Source organism: Podarcis tiliguerta (genome assembly GCF_965153285.1).
Source record: "Podarcis tiliguerta genome assembly, chromosome: 5".
NCBI classification, from domain to species: domain Eukaryota; kingdom Metazoa; phylum Chordata; class Lepidosauria; order Squamata; family Lacertidae; genus Podarcis; species Podarcis tiliguerta.
The window spans coordinates 20916762-20933562 of record NC_139538.1 but is presented as its reverse complement, the minus strand read 5'-3'; the positions used below and the strand labels follow the sequence as shown (position 1 = coordinate 20933562).

The 16801-nt window shown below is 42.8% G+C and overlaps 1 protein-coding gene across 3 annotated transcripts in view; it reads right to left on the bottom strand.

Annotated features, from left to right (window-relative positions):
- Window positions 1-16801, bottom strand: part of VEPH1 (ventricular zone expressed PH domain containing 1) — a 124229-nt gene that overhangs the window by 15595 nt on the left and 91833 nt on the right. For 2 of the 3 annotated variants that reach the window (XR_014511861.1, XR_014511862.1), the window contains 2 exons: window positions 14410-14804; window positions 1390-1542 (listed from right to left, as the gene is read on the bottom strand). Coding sequence is in view for 1 of the 3 variants with exons in the window: in XM_083442756.1 (XP_083298882.1) it covers window positions 1403-1542; window positions 14410-14804 (535 nt within the window). In the remaining 2 variants the exon portion in view is untranslated. The remainder of the gene's footprint in view (window positions 1-1389; window positions 1543-14409; window positions 14805-16801) is intronic. The other variant, XM_083442756.1, reaches the window with a different exon arrangement.

Genomic DNA, 16801 nt, shown 5'->3' with positions numbered 1-16801 from the left:
AATCACTATATATATATATATATATATATATATATATATATATATATATGCTTCAGAGGAATATTGTGATCTGCAGTGGGGGGGGGGAGGACAACTCTACCTCCTTCCTCTGGTGCCTTTGTGTTTTGATTATTTGTCTTTGAATTAGGATATGTAAGAATAAAATGAAATTTGACAGCACTAAAATTGGGTTGGGATTCCTGGACTAATGCGCAGACCGGCTCTCTTCCTGCACACTGCCTTTCCCTTCTGTGGGAATGGGATACTGATACTGAGCTGTGTTTTGCTTTTCATTTGTACTGTCTGTTATCCATACTGTATTTAGACTATTGTGTAGATAGGAGTCAAAATATGAGAGCTGGAATCATCACATGGTAAAAAGAAAATCCGTCAAGAACATTAACATTGTTTGAAATGGGCCACATTTTCCATATTATTACAACTTGCATGCAAAAGCAATTTAGTCGGTCTTTATCCCTTTCCAGCATGATTGCAAAATCGAGTAAAATGTTGCAAAATAATTAAAATAAAATAAAAACCCAAACCACCAGAAGCAGCATATAGTACAGTTAAAGCTAAAGGCATGTTAAACAGCATTATTAGCAGACGGAAAATCACAATAACGACAATCCTGGAAGTCTGAGGTAGACATAACACTGGTTCCCTGAAAAATGTAGATTGCAAATCAATAACCTGCCCCCATTTCTGGTGCAATGCCCCATCCATTGCCCTGTTGGTATTAATGGTTTCATGCTAGACCAATGCCAACTGTGGTTAATACAAGGACCAAAGTTCCTTGCAAAACCCCAATTTGCAAGCCCTTTCCAAATTCTGCCTTACAAGGAAAGCATAGTTAGCAATGACCCCGGTTAGTATCAGGGCCCCAGTAAATGCAAACCCAGAATAATAATACAGTGGTGCCTCGCAAGACGAAAAGAATCCGTTCCGCGAGTCTCTTCGTCTAGCAGTTTTTTCGTCTTGCGAAGCAACCCCATTAGCGGATTAGCGCTATTAGCATTTTAGCGGCTATTAGCGGCTATTAAAGGCTTAAGGGATTAGCGGATTAGCTGCTAAAAGGCTATTAGTAGCTTAGTGCCTTAGAAAAAGGGGGTGGGGAGCGGGGAAAAATTGCAGGAACTCGCAAGACATTTTCGTCTTGCGAAGCAAGCCCATAGGAAATTCGTTCTGCGAAGCACCTCCAAAACGGAAAACCCTTTCGTCTAGCGGGTTTTCCGTCTTGCGAGGCATTCATCTTGCGGGGCACCACTGTACTCACCTCACAACAACAGTGATAAGGGTCAACAGCATCTCCAAAGAGATAATAATTTAGACTTTAATTGGGGGTGGGGGGAACCTTTAAATGATAAAAGTGCCACTGTTGATACGTACATATTGCACACACCTGCTGAAAGAGAAACATGATGTGGATCCAAAGCTGAGGCTGTTGACTGATGAGAGTAAAACTGGATTTACTGTACAGGCAGTAATGTCCTTTCAGGGGACAGCTGAAGAACAACTTTGCTACACAACTTCTGACGGTATCTGGGGAGGAAATACATGTCATTAGCGCCAGCTGTTGTTATTTAATGGAAACCTAAGCATGATTATTTTACACTTAAGGCTTGCACTCTTCGCTGATACCTAGTACTGTGGTGTTATGGCATGTTATAAAATTCATCCCTACGGAGGGGTGTGGTAAGGTAACATCCGCCAACAAACTTAACAAATCCATAACAAACATTATGGATGTGATTCTGAGCCCTGCACACACATACTTTTCATTCTTTACTATGAAATTTCATTTGCATGTTAGAAGATGACCATGCAGCCAAGGACAAGTCCGTCTTATGGATAATAAATAAGAAAGCCATGTTCCTGTCTACATGGAACTCTGGATGCAAGCCACTGTTTGGACGTACCACTTCATGGTTGCATACAAGCTAAAAAGTCTTTTTACTTCATAATAAACACCAGCAGTTTCTCTCTCAGTCTGTGTTTTCTTAAGTGCATCTAAATTTTTGAGGTCATGAAGAAACAGATAGATCTCTCAGTGTGCTGTCACTTTGGCCCAAATGGTCAAGCCAACGTATGCTCAGCTGTCTCCTCAGAATAGTGTTTGCAGAACGTCTTAGGTGGCAAACCATCACATTGGCAGTACTGAAGACCTGAACAATTGCCTGGCAAGGATACTACAATAGGAGGAGGAGACTGCCAGATTCTTTTATCTTCTGCTGCTACAACGAGTATTAAGTCCAATGGTAGGCATATTTTAAGTACAGTGGTACCTTGGGTTAAGTACTTAATTTGTTCCGGAGGTCTGTTCTTAACCTGAAACTGTTCTTAACCTGAAGCACCACTTTAGCTAATGGGGCCTCTCGCTGCTGCTGCGCCACCGCCACGCGATTTCTGTTCTCATCCTGAAGCAAAGTTCTTAACCCGAGGTACTCTTTGAGGTTAGAGGAGTCTGTCACCTGAAGTGTATGTAACCTGAAGCATCTGTAACCCAAGGTACTACTGTACTGTACCATACTATACTATACTATACTATACTATACTATACTATACTATACTATACTGTAAATTACTGTACAGTACTATACTGTAAATAGACTGTACTGTCTATACTGTAAATTACAGTATAGATCTGTTTTTTTGTTTATCTCATGCCTTATATTTATATGCCTAGACCCCTTAACATTCAAATGAGTTGTACACGACACACTCGCTTCTTCGACAAGTGTGACTCTTAACCACCTGATGCTTTCTTAAATAAATAAATAAATCTGTATTCAGTTTGAATTCACAATCTTGCTTACTAAAGTATACTTGGTTAACCACTGTTCACTGTTGGTTATTGTTTAATCAGTGGGTTCCATGATTAAAAAGCTTCTTAATTTATGTTAACTAATAGGCTCTTTGAGACCTAAAACACATCCTCCAGTTTAAACATAATTTGTAGCTTTACTTTAAAACATGCAGCTGTCATCGTGGTCTTTTTTTATTTTTAGTAATTGTTAATTGAAGAAGAATCTTCCATTTTGTCCTTGAACAGAACCACAGTGAGACACAGAAGAAACGTATTTATGTGGCATCTATTTTGTGGCACTAGCCCAAACACAACGTTCATTCACATGAAACAAAACAGAAACCACAAGCCAGAATCTGCAAATTTCATTTCATTTAAAAAACAAACAAACAAATGAAACATACATTTGGCAGTCTCTTATAGCTATCTTTTAACTCACATCTACTATATTCAGAAGTAATTTTCTTCCAAAATAATAATAAAAAAATGCAAGGACGAACTCATCGTCACCACAGTATCAAAGGGAGATCCACATGGGTCTGTGTGGCTGTGTTCAGACACCATGTTAAATTACAGTAGATTGGGTAGAGCTATCCCTTTGTTCAGTCCTGTCTGTCCGTTCCCCATTCCTGACTCTGGAGCAGACCACCCCACCAATAAATAGTAGAAGATAGTGTGCTACAAAAACTGAGCCACAGTGTGTTTAGCATGGAATATGTGGAGAAAGACCATCAGTGTTTTTTTTTATTAGCATATTAAATAGTGGGTAGATCACAATGACCTAAGCACACAGGAAGCTGAGGTTTAATGCTTTTTGCCGCAGCCTACTTACCGCTGAAAACCATCCCTCAAAAATGGCATTAGTCCCAGAGAAAAAGCTCCCACTGGTGCCAATGGGAGCACACACACATACCGGGGTCTGTGATAGCAGTGTGGTGACTGGTGAGAGTGATTTTTGTTGGGACCATGGTGGGTTGTGAAAGGGTTAAGTCTCCCCTTTCTGCATATTGTGGTCCTGATGAAAATTGCGCCTCACCTACTATTATTATTATTGTTGTTGTTGTTGTTGTTTAAAAAATGATAGCTTCCGAATGAGATGTTTAAAATCACATATACCAGTTTGACCCCCCCCCCCAAAACGTATCAAGTTTGAGCAGCTTTGGACACTGCTGAATGGGAGAGGACGGATAAAATTCATCCTTTTTTTTCTTTCCCCCCTGGAATTCCTGGAATTCTCTATATTGTCTGAAGTAGAACATTTTCTAGACTCTTGGGAAAGTTGTCCTTCCTGTTCTCCGACATTCCATGAGGTCCAAAGCCGTTCTCGATTATTCTCTAATGCTTTCGCCACTCTGGATTCTATTATTTCTATCAGTGACTTTGAGACTTAAGAAGCTCACATAGGAACAGCTACCCGCAAGATAACCAAATATGTATATGATTAAGGCCCACAAAATGTAATAGTTTCCCAGACTTTCCTCTACCACTTAAAAGTTAGACAGGAGATGCCAACCATAGCTTGTATTAAACTTCATTTGATGCTGTTTTGAAGCAGTAAAGTCAACAATCTATTCAAGATGGAGCTGCATATATGGCTGGAAAAAGTAAGGGAATAAAGTAAAATTAGATAGATGATAGATAGATAGATAGATGATAGATGATAGATAGAATCAGTGCAGATTAAATGACCATTTAATTCTTTACATTCTTGAAAGCTCCAGTGAATCCCAGAATCTTGTCTTCTTTTAACAACAGTCTAATACTGTGGATTAAACCACAGAGCCTAGGACTTGCCGATCAGAAGGTCGGTGGTTCGAATCCCCGCGACGGGGTGAGCTCCTGTTGCTTAGTCCCTGCTCCTGCCAACCTGGCAGTTCAAAAGCACGTCAAAGTGCAAGTAGATAAATAGGTACCGCTCCAGCAGGAAGGTAAACGGTGTTTCCGTGCGCTGCTCTGGTTTTCCAGAAACAGCTTAGTCATGCTAGCCACATGACCTGTACGCCGGCTCCCTCGGCCAATAAAGCGAGATGAGCGCCGCAACCCCAGAGTCGGTCACGACTAGACCTAATGGTCAGGGGTCCCTGTACCTAAAACTAGCTTACCTAATTTGTTTTCTAGAATTTTTGCCCCTCATGTGCTAAGCTTTGCATGTTCAGGGATATAGTAAGGAGGGATATTCAAGCATGTGATCCCCCAGGTGATGAATGGGGAAACTGAGGTCCTCCAGATGTTGTTGAACAACAGCTTTTTTTAAAAAAAAATTAATTTATTATTTACACCCTGCCTATCTGGCTGGGTTTCCATCAACATGGTCTGCTGACGATGCTGGCTTGGGACTTACTGGTGTTGAAGCTCATAACAATGAGGCAGGATGAGAACTATTTCATCCATTCATATTCATCAGCTTTCACTTTTTTCGAGTAACATCTCGGCTGACTCGTCTTTATGAATGTCCCAAGCTAAATTAGGCATTGAGGAAGATGGCTGTCATCTGCAAATGCAAGTGATTATACTATGCCTCTTCACCAAAGGCTCTGAATGACCAAAATATGCTTTCTGAAGTGGTCAAGAATTGAAGGCCATAGACATAAGCAGTGGGAACTGTAAGGTGCTGGGAATTATAGCTCTGTCAGGCATAAATGACAGTTCAAAGAATTCTTCAGGGGAAGCTGTGTGCTTTAAGAAGAAGAAGGAGAAGGAGAGGAGGAGTTTGGATTTGATATCCCGCCTTTCACTCCCTTTCAGGAGTCTCAAAGCGGCTAACATTCTCCTTTCCCTTCCTCCCCCACAGCAAACACTCTGTGAGGTGAGTGGGGCTGAGAGACTTCAGTGTGACTGGCCCAAGGTCACCCAGCAGCTGCATGTGGAAGAGCGGAGACGCGAACCCGGTTCCCCAGATTACAAGTCTACCGCTCTTAACCACCACACCACACTGGCTCTCGTATGGTATGCATACAGCTTTAATGTCCTTAACTGTTATGTACCTTTTTATTTTATTTGACCAAACTGCGGGAGGTAGTGGAAGACAGGAGTGCCTGGTGTGCTCTGGTCCACGGGGTCACGAAAAGTAGGACACGACTAAACGACTAAACAATAACAACCTTTTTATTGGGCTGTATGAATTTAATCTCGTCCCAGAAAAATGATCAACAAACAGTGGAAAGAGAACAGTAGCTGTATGCAAATAGAACTGAGATTAGCGTATTTGGAACCTGTGCTTTTCCACTTGTTTGTTAATGACCCAGCGTTTGGGGTAGGCACTGATCGCCGGCAAGATCGCCGGTGATACCAAATTGCTGAAGAAAAAGGAATTGTGGGGATCTCCAAACTTCCCATGCTGGCAAAGCAGTACAAGGGGAGGAGACAGACCCACAGACACTTGTAAACATGATATTGGCTATTATTACAGATTACTGATATACAGTATGGAAACTACCTTTGGAAATCGGTGGGACGTAATAAATAATAAAAGCTGCAGGCATTGCGATAAGCATTTATCACAAGCCATACCCTAAGCAGTAGGAAATCTCTGCACAATAAAAGAGACCCATCACGCTGTGAAATATGGGGAATTTCTTTAAATCAACAACATATGGTGACCTTACATAGTATCCCTTTCTGTGTTTTCCTTGTGGCAGTACGCAAGACGATTATTCGGTTATTGTGAACACATTTGACCTTTGCAGGTTAACAAAGGAAGGTTAGAAAATGCATTCCATGAAAGACAAAAGAGAAAAGGCAGAGCTCTAAAGCTACAGGAAAATGGCTGAATGGATGAATTTAAAGTAACAGCCTGGATATTTCCCCTTGCTCAGACTGCTGCTTGCTCCTTATGTCATTGCTGGCATTTAGCTATCCACTTCTCTTGCATCAGATCTAAGCCTTGGCCCTTCTTTGGGATGGAAGACTCGCAATCAGAGACCAGGGAATGGTCCAACAGTATGAAGTGCCACTACCATTGTTAAGGCTTAGATGCGTCCCTGTTAGGATGGGAAGAGGGCCCTCATTTCATCTGCATTCATCTTCTTGGAGAAATAAAGGTGCAATACAGCTACTGCAATCCCTTATTTGACTTGTGCATTTTCAACCATACGCTGGTTGAAATTGTGCAAGCCAAGTCCCAGGCAAGGTGGGCAGCCCTTAAAAGCCCTTTTCACACCGGGTCCACTTGGGGTTTCCTGGCACAAAAAGAGCTTTCAGCTCACTGCCTTGCTTGCTGGTCAAAGCCCACTCACATGTTTGGGCATACGGTGGTACCTTGGTTCTCGAACAGCTTAGTTGTTGAACAAATCGGCTCCAGAACACTGCAAACCCAGAAGTAAGTGTTCGGGTTTGCGAACGTTTTCCAGAAGCTGAACATCTGATACGGCTTCCAATTGAGTGCAGGAAGCTTCTGCAGCCAATCAGAAGCCGCGCCTTGGTTTTCCAATGGTTTCAGGAGTCGAACGGACTCCCGGAATAGATTTAGTTCAAGAACCATGGTACCACTGTACTTAAGAGTTTCTGTGCACATGGCAAACTGATTAATTCTAAATCCACAATTTTCAGGAGCATAACACCAGTCTTTAGAACAGCTTTAAAACACTGCATAACAACCCAAAATGCCCAAGAAGCAGCAGCAGCAGAAGAAGAAGAAGAAAAAGAAGAAGAAGAAGAATGCTAATCTAGGTGGTAATCAGTAGTGCAAGAAGGCAATGTCCATCCGAGTGTAACTGCCTGAGAAGGCAAAACTTGCAGAGAAAAATGTCCATAGCTTCTTGAAGGGCAAGACGGAAATTTCCATATAAAGGAATAAATTCATAAAACATGAAAATAATCACCTGGGACATGTATGATCATGAGGATTTATTCTCTCTATGTGTCCATATGAACAGTCCAAACAAGGATATGCAGATATACTTCAGGATTCAGAGTATATCACAGGAAAAAGGCAGTAATAGGTGTAAAGTGTAATGCTGAAACCAGCCCTTTAGTTCGTTTCACAGTAGCTTAGAGTTTAATAAAAATGGCCAACAGCAAGCAACTTACGGTGCCTGTTTGGCAGCGGCATAAAGATTCAGCTGATGGGGAAACTGCTTACATCGGTGTTTACTACACACCCACCCACACCTACTCCACTTCTGATCCATTCCAAACCACCTCACAGAAACAGAACCTCTGCTCCCTTCCCAAGGAGTTTCTAGCTCTGAAGTAAGATTTCCCTAGCAATTAAAGCAAACATTTTAGGTGATGTGGGTGTTCCATGATAGGAATTATCAACCTATATTTCTTTTACAGAAAGCAGCTATTGAGAAGAGCCCCAGTCAGGACTGTGGCATCAGGGGAAGAAGGTTTAACTCTTCCCCACATTGCACTTCCTCGCCCTCTGAAAATTATCCACTGAAGCTGCTATCTGCACCCACTGGAAAAGGTAAGGCCATGCAGAGCTGTGACATCTGGCTAAATAATGCCCCCTCCTAGTCATGAAAATGGGAGAAGGTCCTTAATTCTATTTCTGAGCAGCAGATTAGTGCCCTTCTTATAATACTGGCTGTGCTGCCATGGGTACTAAAGTGCAATTGGTAAAGGCAGCCTACATAGAAGAACCAGTTTGAGTGTTGGCATGTGAACTTTTCACAGTATGGGAACAGTACTTTTGGGTCTGGAGCTTAACATCAGATTTAAATAATAAGAGGCCAGCTAATTTTTTATTTTTGGCATAGTGAAAACACAACTGATTTTCAGAAATGCTGCTCTGCGTCTCTGCAAGTTTGTGGTTGCATTGAGCTAGCAGAAGCCCATGTGTTCTCAATCATGCTTTGGCTCATGCCATGCTTAAATTTATCAAAAGGTTCCAGAAGCAAGCACTGCAGGGGAGCAGTGATCTTTCCCATCTATCCCATCATATGGTACTAATTATCTCACAGCACAGCATAAAACATAACACCAACCAAATTCAGACCAAGGGCAGTCTTGCCCTAGTTATCAAGGGGAATTCTGTCATACACTCCATCAAATATTTGCTGTTTAAGTTTATATCCTACAGAAAAAAAGCCAATGCAGAGCTTAAGACAAAACTTTACAACTGTCGTACCAATTTGCTTTCCCCCAATCTAACATAAAATGCACAATAACTCATCAAAACTACTTATGAAAACTATGCAGCATTGAAATATAATATGATGATTTATGGGACGGAATGCGAGCTATCATGGACACTGATGGGAATTTCATTTCAGCTGGTCACTTCAGTTGTAGGGCTTTCTAAAAGTTTTCATTCCTATGTTCAAGTGTCAGCTGGAAGTGGGAACCAGCTCCAAGGAAAACCCCCAAAGCCCTATTCAGGCAATCAGTATCTGTGGGTACCGAACAAATGAAACATCTTTTTGGAATGTGTGGGGCTAGCTCTCATGACAATCGCAAATATGCCGGTCACGTCTCCCAGCCCATGCAATAATAGTCTTGTATGAGAATAGGGTTTCTGACACAGTCAGGAACCCTGTTTGACTAGGGCTCTTATTTACATGTTTGAAACCCTACATGCACAGAAGCACCCATTCAGGCTAACATAATTCATGTGTCAGCCAGTGGCCTGGCTGGCAATTGTGCTGTTGTCATGAGGATGAGGCTAGACAACATACAGGATCCTTCGTGTGGTCAGAACCAAATGTCTGAATGAAGCTATCTTTGCTATCATACTAGCTCAATAGAAGGCTCTTAGGGCAGAATCTTTTATGTGTAAAGCCCATAAAAACAGGCTAATGTCAATCAGATAATAGGTGGACATCTAAGGCCACTGCTTAAAATTAGCTGTGACTTTAGCAATACATTTCCCACTTGTGTCCTGTCTTACATGCTGTTGATCATAAGGTCACAATATTGACTGCATTGATCTCATGTGTGCGGGCAACCTGGGAATGATCTCAAAATATGCCAAAGTAATCAATTTCTGTAAGATCAAACAGGAAAAAGAAAAATATCCTGTTCTACTAGATATACACAGAAATAGAACCAGCTGGAAATCCCAGCCAACAAAGTCCAACTAGATTTAATAAACGAACTGGTCCTCCAGGAAATTATAAACCAGTAAGCCTAGCTTTGTAGTAAGCAAAATTCCTGAAATGCAGATAAGAAGGAAGATCGCAAGACATCTGGAGAAATATAAGCTGATGAAAACTACCCCTCCTTGTTTTGTTTTTAAATTAAAAGAGAAACAGGTGGAAAAGATGGTAATTTTTTGAAAGTAAGGAAGAAAGATGAAATATTGTGGTTGTCAGTGCATCGGATCTAGAAGCTATTTCATATATAAATATTAAATAAGTGATCTTGGATGGAATTAAACAAGATGTAAAGCAGGTTCTTTATTAAATTTAACAGATCAATTTTTCTTATGGTTTGGATCTTGTTTCTTCCCCCTCTGAAATACCTAAGCACTAAACTTGAGCTCCAAGTTATGCAGCCCAATCGTAGAACTACTTCTGTTTACTGAGTGCCCTGGGACTTACTCCTAGCTAAGCATGTATAGGATTGCAGCCTCATAGACATAAATATGAACCTGTGCCAGGTTGTCATGGGGTTTGATTTTCACAACAAAAGATAACATTTCTAGCCAAGCAAAGGGCACTTCTAAACTAACTAAATAGCCATTCACTTCAAAATTGCTACCCAACTCAAGCAAAGTCCTTTCCGGGAACAGGAGGTGGGAGAGTTACTCTTAGGGTGGCTGCATAAAGGTAAAGGTAAAGGGACCCCTGACCATTAGGTCCAGTCGTGACCGACTCTGGGGTTGCGGTGCTCATCTCGCTTTATTGGCCGAGGGAGCCGGCGTACAGCTTCCGGGTCATGTGCCGCTTCTGAAGAACCAGAGCATCGCACAGAAACGCTGTTTACCTTCCCACCAGAGCGGTACCTATTTATCTACTTCCACTTTGACGTGCTTTCAAACTGCTAGGTGGGCAGGAGCAGGGACTGAACAATGGGCGCTCACCCCGTCGTGGGGATTCGAACCGCTGACCTTCTGATCGGCAAGTCCGATCATGAGGATGGCCTCATAAGGCCTGCCAACAAAGAAGTGTATCACCGAAAAGAGATCAAAATAGGGTGCTGAAGTACATAAAACTTGCACACACTAATTTATATGTGTTGATGCAAATTTGGAATAATTAACTGCTGTATAATTAACTAGAAAGGCTGTGCATCCCTCCACAGTGGGGCTGGTGAGTTGAGTTGACTTGACCAAGTGAGCTGTGTGCTTGCTGCTCAGGAGGTAACTGCTGAGGGGCAACTTCAAGTCCCCTGCTTCCATCCCTTCTTCTGGGTCTGTACTTTAAGAACTGGATGGGACAACTCTTCAAATAGAGGAGTTCTTCAAATTGTGGGTTGTCCGCAGGCAACCCTTCAAATAGAGTGTTATCCTCTGTAAAGTGGGATACATAGTTATAAAAACCGTAACAGCTAGGGCTTCTCCACACTTACCTTTCCACCACACTTTTCAGGCACAGTCTGCACTTTAAAGCTCTGTGTCTGACGGCCCCACTGTTTTCCCCTGAAGCTTGCCCCACGAAAACCCGCTCTTTAAAGCTGAATCGGAGCAAACAACAATCCACAGAAAACCTGAATAGCTGTTTGCTCCAATTCAGCTTTAAAGAGCGGGGTTTTGAGGGGGAAACTCTGGGGCAAAAAAGAGGGCACTTGGACATGGACCTGTGCCTGGAAAGAACCATAGAATTTTAGAGTTGTAAGGGACCCTGAGGATCATCTAGTCCAACCCCCTGCAATGCAGGAATATGCAGCTGTCCCATATGGGGATTGAACCTGCAACCTGCAATCAGAACCATGTTCCAACCTGAGTGGGGCAAAAGTGTGGATAAGCCCCTAGTTTAACTATGGCAAACTGCAGCTTTATGTGAATCACAATCCTTTCCCTTTCTTGCCAAGTGAGGACACAATAGCAGGGACTATATCACACCATTGCTAAATCATTGTATAAGAAAAGCTACCAGTGGAACAAGTTTCCTGCACTCTGGGTTCTCCTAGGTCTTTGAAAGTTTCCCTAAAGAAATATAGAACAAGGAACTAAACTGGTTTCTCAGCTGTAGGTTTCATTAAATCTTAAAGGCATTTCTATACAAATTCTCACTGATTTGTTGACTAACTGCTCAAAGCTGCACCAGTAAACAACACTCACCCGAATCCCAAGTGTGTTTACCCAAAGTATACCCAACCCTCTAAATGCCCTGAAAATACCGGGATTGTCATGAAAATCCTTAAGTCATCATGGCTCTCACTTTCTCACGCACAGTCCCAAAATTCCAAGGGTCTTACTGGAAGTTCAGGTATGTGCATCCATTTAACACATTTCTATGCCTCCTGCTCCCTTGCCCCCCCCCCATTCAACATGGTGTCACTTTCTGTTTTTATGTGCATGTGTGCAAACAAATATACTTCTGCCTACCTAGAGAGCACCCTGAATATGTATTTTTGAGTGGGATTATTTTGCTTTTCAAAATGATAGATCATAGAATCATAGAATCATAGAGTTGGAAGAGACCACAAGGGCCATCGAGTCTAACCCCCTGCCAAGCAAGAAACACCATCAGAGCACTCCTGACATATGGTTGTCAAGCCTCTGCTTAAAGACCTCCAAAGAAGGAGACTCCACCACACTCCTTGGCAGCAAATTCCACTGTCGAACAGCTCTTACTGTCAGGAAGTTCTTCCTAATGTTTAGGTGGAATCTTCTTTCTTGTAGTTTGGATCCATTGCTCCGTGTCCGCTTCTCTGGAGCAGCAGAAAACAACCTTTCTCCCTCCATTAGTGTTCTCCCGAGAACACTAATCACAGAAATAATGTTTCATTTTAAAGGTATATAGAAGTTCTGACACAACTGAAGTGGCAGTTCTGAGAACTCTTCATACTTATACCTTGTATATTGCAGTACAGTCATGTTGCAACAAATTGTTAGTCATGTGTAGTTTGACACAGATTGTGTATTCACTATACTCCTTACATATAATATTAATAAAATTGCAGCAAATTCCAGTTTGGCTAATGCAACACCATACAGCTGTGTATTATTTGTATCAGGAACTTGTGAACAGTTTCTTAAGAAATGGGTGGGATGAAGAAGAGTCTAGCTCTTGATGTACCAATTGCAGAAATTAAAGAAGTTCAGACTGCAGCCAAATTTCAGAACAAGCAGTTTATGGAGTTTTGGAAATATTAGCTAAGTGTTCCACGTGCAATGGACATGAAGGCATGGCTGTGCATGTATGGAGTATCAGTCACCTCAATCTAACAACGTGTCTTACTCTGGGAATTTTACCTCAATAATCTTACTTAAGGAATTCTCAGGAAATTACAACAGTAAAAGAGAATTCTACAATAATGGCACAGTTTAATTACTGGAGTCACCATGCTAAAAGCTTTGGTTCACATTGAAATGAACCCAATAAGATACAACTGTGGGGAAATTAGGAGGGCTTCTCATTCATTCATTCATTCATTCATTCATTCGTTCATTGAATTTATATACTGCCCTATACCTGGAGGTCTCAGGGCAGTTCACAAGAAAAGATCACAATATATAAAAGCAAAATAAAAGCAATAATCCAATAACACCCCCCTCAAAAGAGCCACATTTTAAAGGGTATAGGATGTTGATTAGGTCAGCCAAAGGCCTGGTTAAAAAGGAACATTTTTGCATGGCGCCTAAAGGTGTGTAATGAAGGCGCCAGGCAAATTTCCCTGGGGAGAGCATTCCACAGATGGGGAGACAATGCAGAGAAGGCCTGCTCTCGTGTTGCCACCTTCCTGACCTCTCGAGGAGGAGGCACATGAAGGAGGGCCTCAGAAGATTATCTCTGCAGGTGATCATGGTGATCCAGCCAGTGTAAAAGAGACAAGGTGGTCTTTCAGGTAACCTGGTCCTAAACCTTTTAGGGCTTTATACACTAGCCGTAATACTTGGACCTTAGTTCATTGAGTTCATGACTAATTCATTGCAGTGGGCTACTACTCTGAGCATAAGCTAGTTAGATGCAACACATGAAAAAGAGTCCTAGGCACATATAGGACTTGTTAGCGGAAGCACACAGCAAGCATGCAAGGGCAGCGTGCTAGCAGGTCCTTTATGGGATAAAGCACAATGAAGCAAAGAAGAAGAAGAAGAAGAAGAAGAAGAAGAGGAGGAGGAGGAGGAGGAGTTTGGATTTGATATCCCGCCTTTCACTCCCTTTAAGGAGTCTCAAAGCGGCTAACATTCTCCTTTCCCTTCCTCCCCCACAACAAACACTCTGTGAGGTGAGTGGGGCTGAGAGACTTCAGAGAAGTGTGACTGGCCCAATGTCACCCAGCAGCTGCATGTGAAGGAGCAGAGACGCGAACCCGGTTCCCCAGATTACGAGTCTACCGCTCTGAACCACTACACCACACTGGCTCTCTTACAATGCAGAGGCAAGAAGGAATCTCAAGGCAGTGCCTCTTAAAACAATGCTGTTATGCAGAAACACGTTTCAGCTAGTGAAAAGAACTCATGCTTAGAGGAGGCTGGTTGACAGCTTAAAAGAGGGTCCTAAAGTATTTTCTAAAATGCTCCCATCATTTCAAAGGGTCAGGCCTCTTACCTTCAATAACACACTCATCTGGGAGAGGAATTTTCTTCCCCATCTCCGTGACATATGCTTTCACTTTAGAGAGATTTTCCTTTAAGTGAAAGTAAAGCTTATCTTGATACTCGGCAGGATTCTGTATTGTCTTCGGGCTCCCTTCATGGCAGTTTTCTTTAACGGGTTCTGGCAGATTCTCTGGTTCTGTACGTTTGATACCTGGGTGCGAAAGTGAAGACTGTTCCAGCTGCGACTCTTCAGTGTCTGCACTGGAAGGCAATTTGTCGGCTTCTTGGCTGAGATAGATATCTGTGAAAGAGATGCCGGCTGTAACATCTCCATTCTCCATCTCTTGTCCATTGTCAGAATGAACACTCCTCAAACGGACAGCATGCAAAGCTAGACTTTTGGACCTGCAGTGTAAACAAAGGCAGGAACAAATGGCTTGGGGAAAAGGCAAAATGGACTGTGGTGCATGGGGGGGGGGGTATAAGAACCTTAATTAGCACCAAACCATAATTAGCACCAAACTATAGTTGCTTTATAGGGACGTGGGTGGCGCTGTGGGTTAAACCACAGAGCCTAGGACTTGCCAATCAGGTCGGCGGTTCGAATACCCACAATGGGGTGAGCTCCCATTGCTTGGTCCCTGCTCCTGCCAACCTAGCAGTTCAAAAGCACGTCAAAGTGCAAGTAGATAAATAGGTACCGCTCCAGCGGGAAGCGAAACGGCGTTTCCATGCACTGCTCTGGTTCGCCAGAAGCGGCTTAGTCATGCTGGCCACATGACCTGTACGCCGGCTCCCTCGACCAATAAAGCGAGATGAGCGCCACAACCCCAGAGTCAGCCACGACTGGACCTAATGGTCAGGGGTCCTTTACTATAGTTGCTTTGCATAAACCGAAGCTGATTTCCTCAAACCGGTCTGGGATGATGGTCTGGGATTCTGGTTTGTTCAAACCTGTTACAGTTGTCAGGTTAAATGGCAAGCTATTATTTGCTGCTAACAAAAAGTTTGATTGTGAAGGAAGGAGAGAGGTAAGGAGGGAACATAAAAGCTGGAGGCTCACTGCTGATCTTTGCTGATCATCTCAATGTGGCCAACACCTCATCTAATAATACACATTCAAATCCGAATATCAGTACAGTGACTCAGAGTATACACAACATAAATGAATGAAAAAATTAAACACGCTGCACAGGAGAAATAACCATTCAAAATGGCCATATCTACTGCAAGTATTTTTGTTCATTAGCCTTCTTTCCAATAATTAAGGAAATATACAGTTTTGTCCTTGAGAAATGAGCAAACCTCATAGATGATTCATCTTCTCCCGCTGAAAACATCTGCGACCTCTACTGAAAAGTTAATCTTTTTAAAAAGTTTCAACTGATGTTGTCAGCTGCACCTTGCGTGCCAAGCAAATTCGTAAGAATGGGTCTGGGATGTAAGTGCACTGCTTTATCGGAATTTCAGCGTAAACTTACGCTCTTCTGCCTTTGAGATTAACACAGAAAACTATCCAAGTTTCAACAAGGACAAAAGCTGTTCCCTCCTTGCCACTCGGTGAAGTCTTCTATTATCAAATGAGTGGATGGCTTTTGCCAGTCTTATATCTGCCACTTCTGCCCCCGCCCACTTGCAACTTGAGTCCTTTTGGGGTATTCAGCCCTATGTTATTGTAATTAGGTGGAGGAGAGAATGGGCCTGTGCCACTAGTTCTGGCCTGGCCGTCAAGTGCCATGCTGACTCTGATTCCCAGCATTTGTGCATCAGGGGGGGATGTGTTGCCATGTGATCGGGAGCCTTGATTGTGCAGTATTCCATCTCACATCGAGAGCTACATACATATACCCCAGGCTCACCTTTACCATTGTTTCCTTAATGTGTGGATGGTAGGTGATGTGATGGCAGAAGTGTAGCCAGATGGCACAGACCTGCTCCACCCCTCTATATGATTACAATTGCCATAAAAGGGTTTTTGGTTGGTCTGGGACTGTATGGAAAAGGGTGGTAGTGGAAGAAAAGTTAGCAGTAGGAAAGGTTGGCATTGACAGAGATCTGCCACCAAGTCACCCCAATCTGAGCTGAAATTAGAGGGGCACCTGGCTCAGTTCATGATGGCGTTAGGATTTCAGAACTGGGACAGCTGGCATCTCTACTCGAAAATTCTTAACAGGATTATTTATCCGAAATTGTTTTAAGAAATCTTGCTACTGGAGGATTACATGGTAGCTTGTTCCAGAGTGGGCACCAGACTTCAGAGGGCCCCCCCCCCCAAACACACACACCACCCAACGCAACCAAATCTCTCCCCCACCCTACCCCCCACTGCCCCCACTGTAGCAACTGGGCCCCTGGCAGAAGTACCGCTTCTGAACAGGAGCTAAGCTCAGCTCCCACCCATG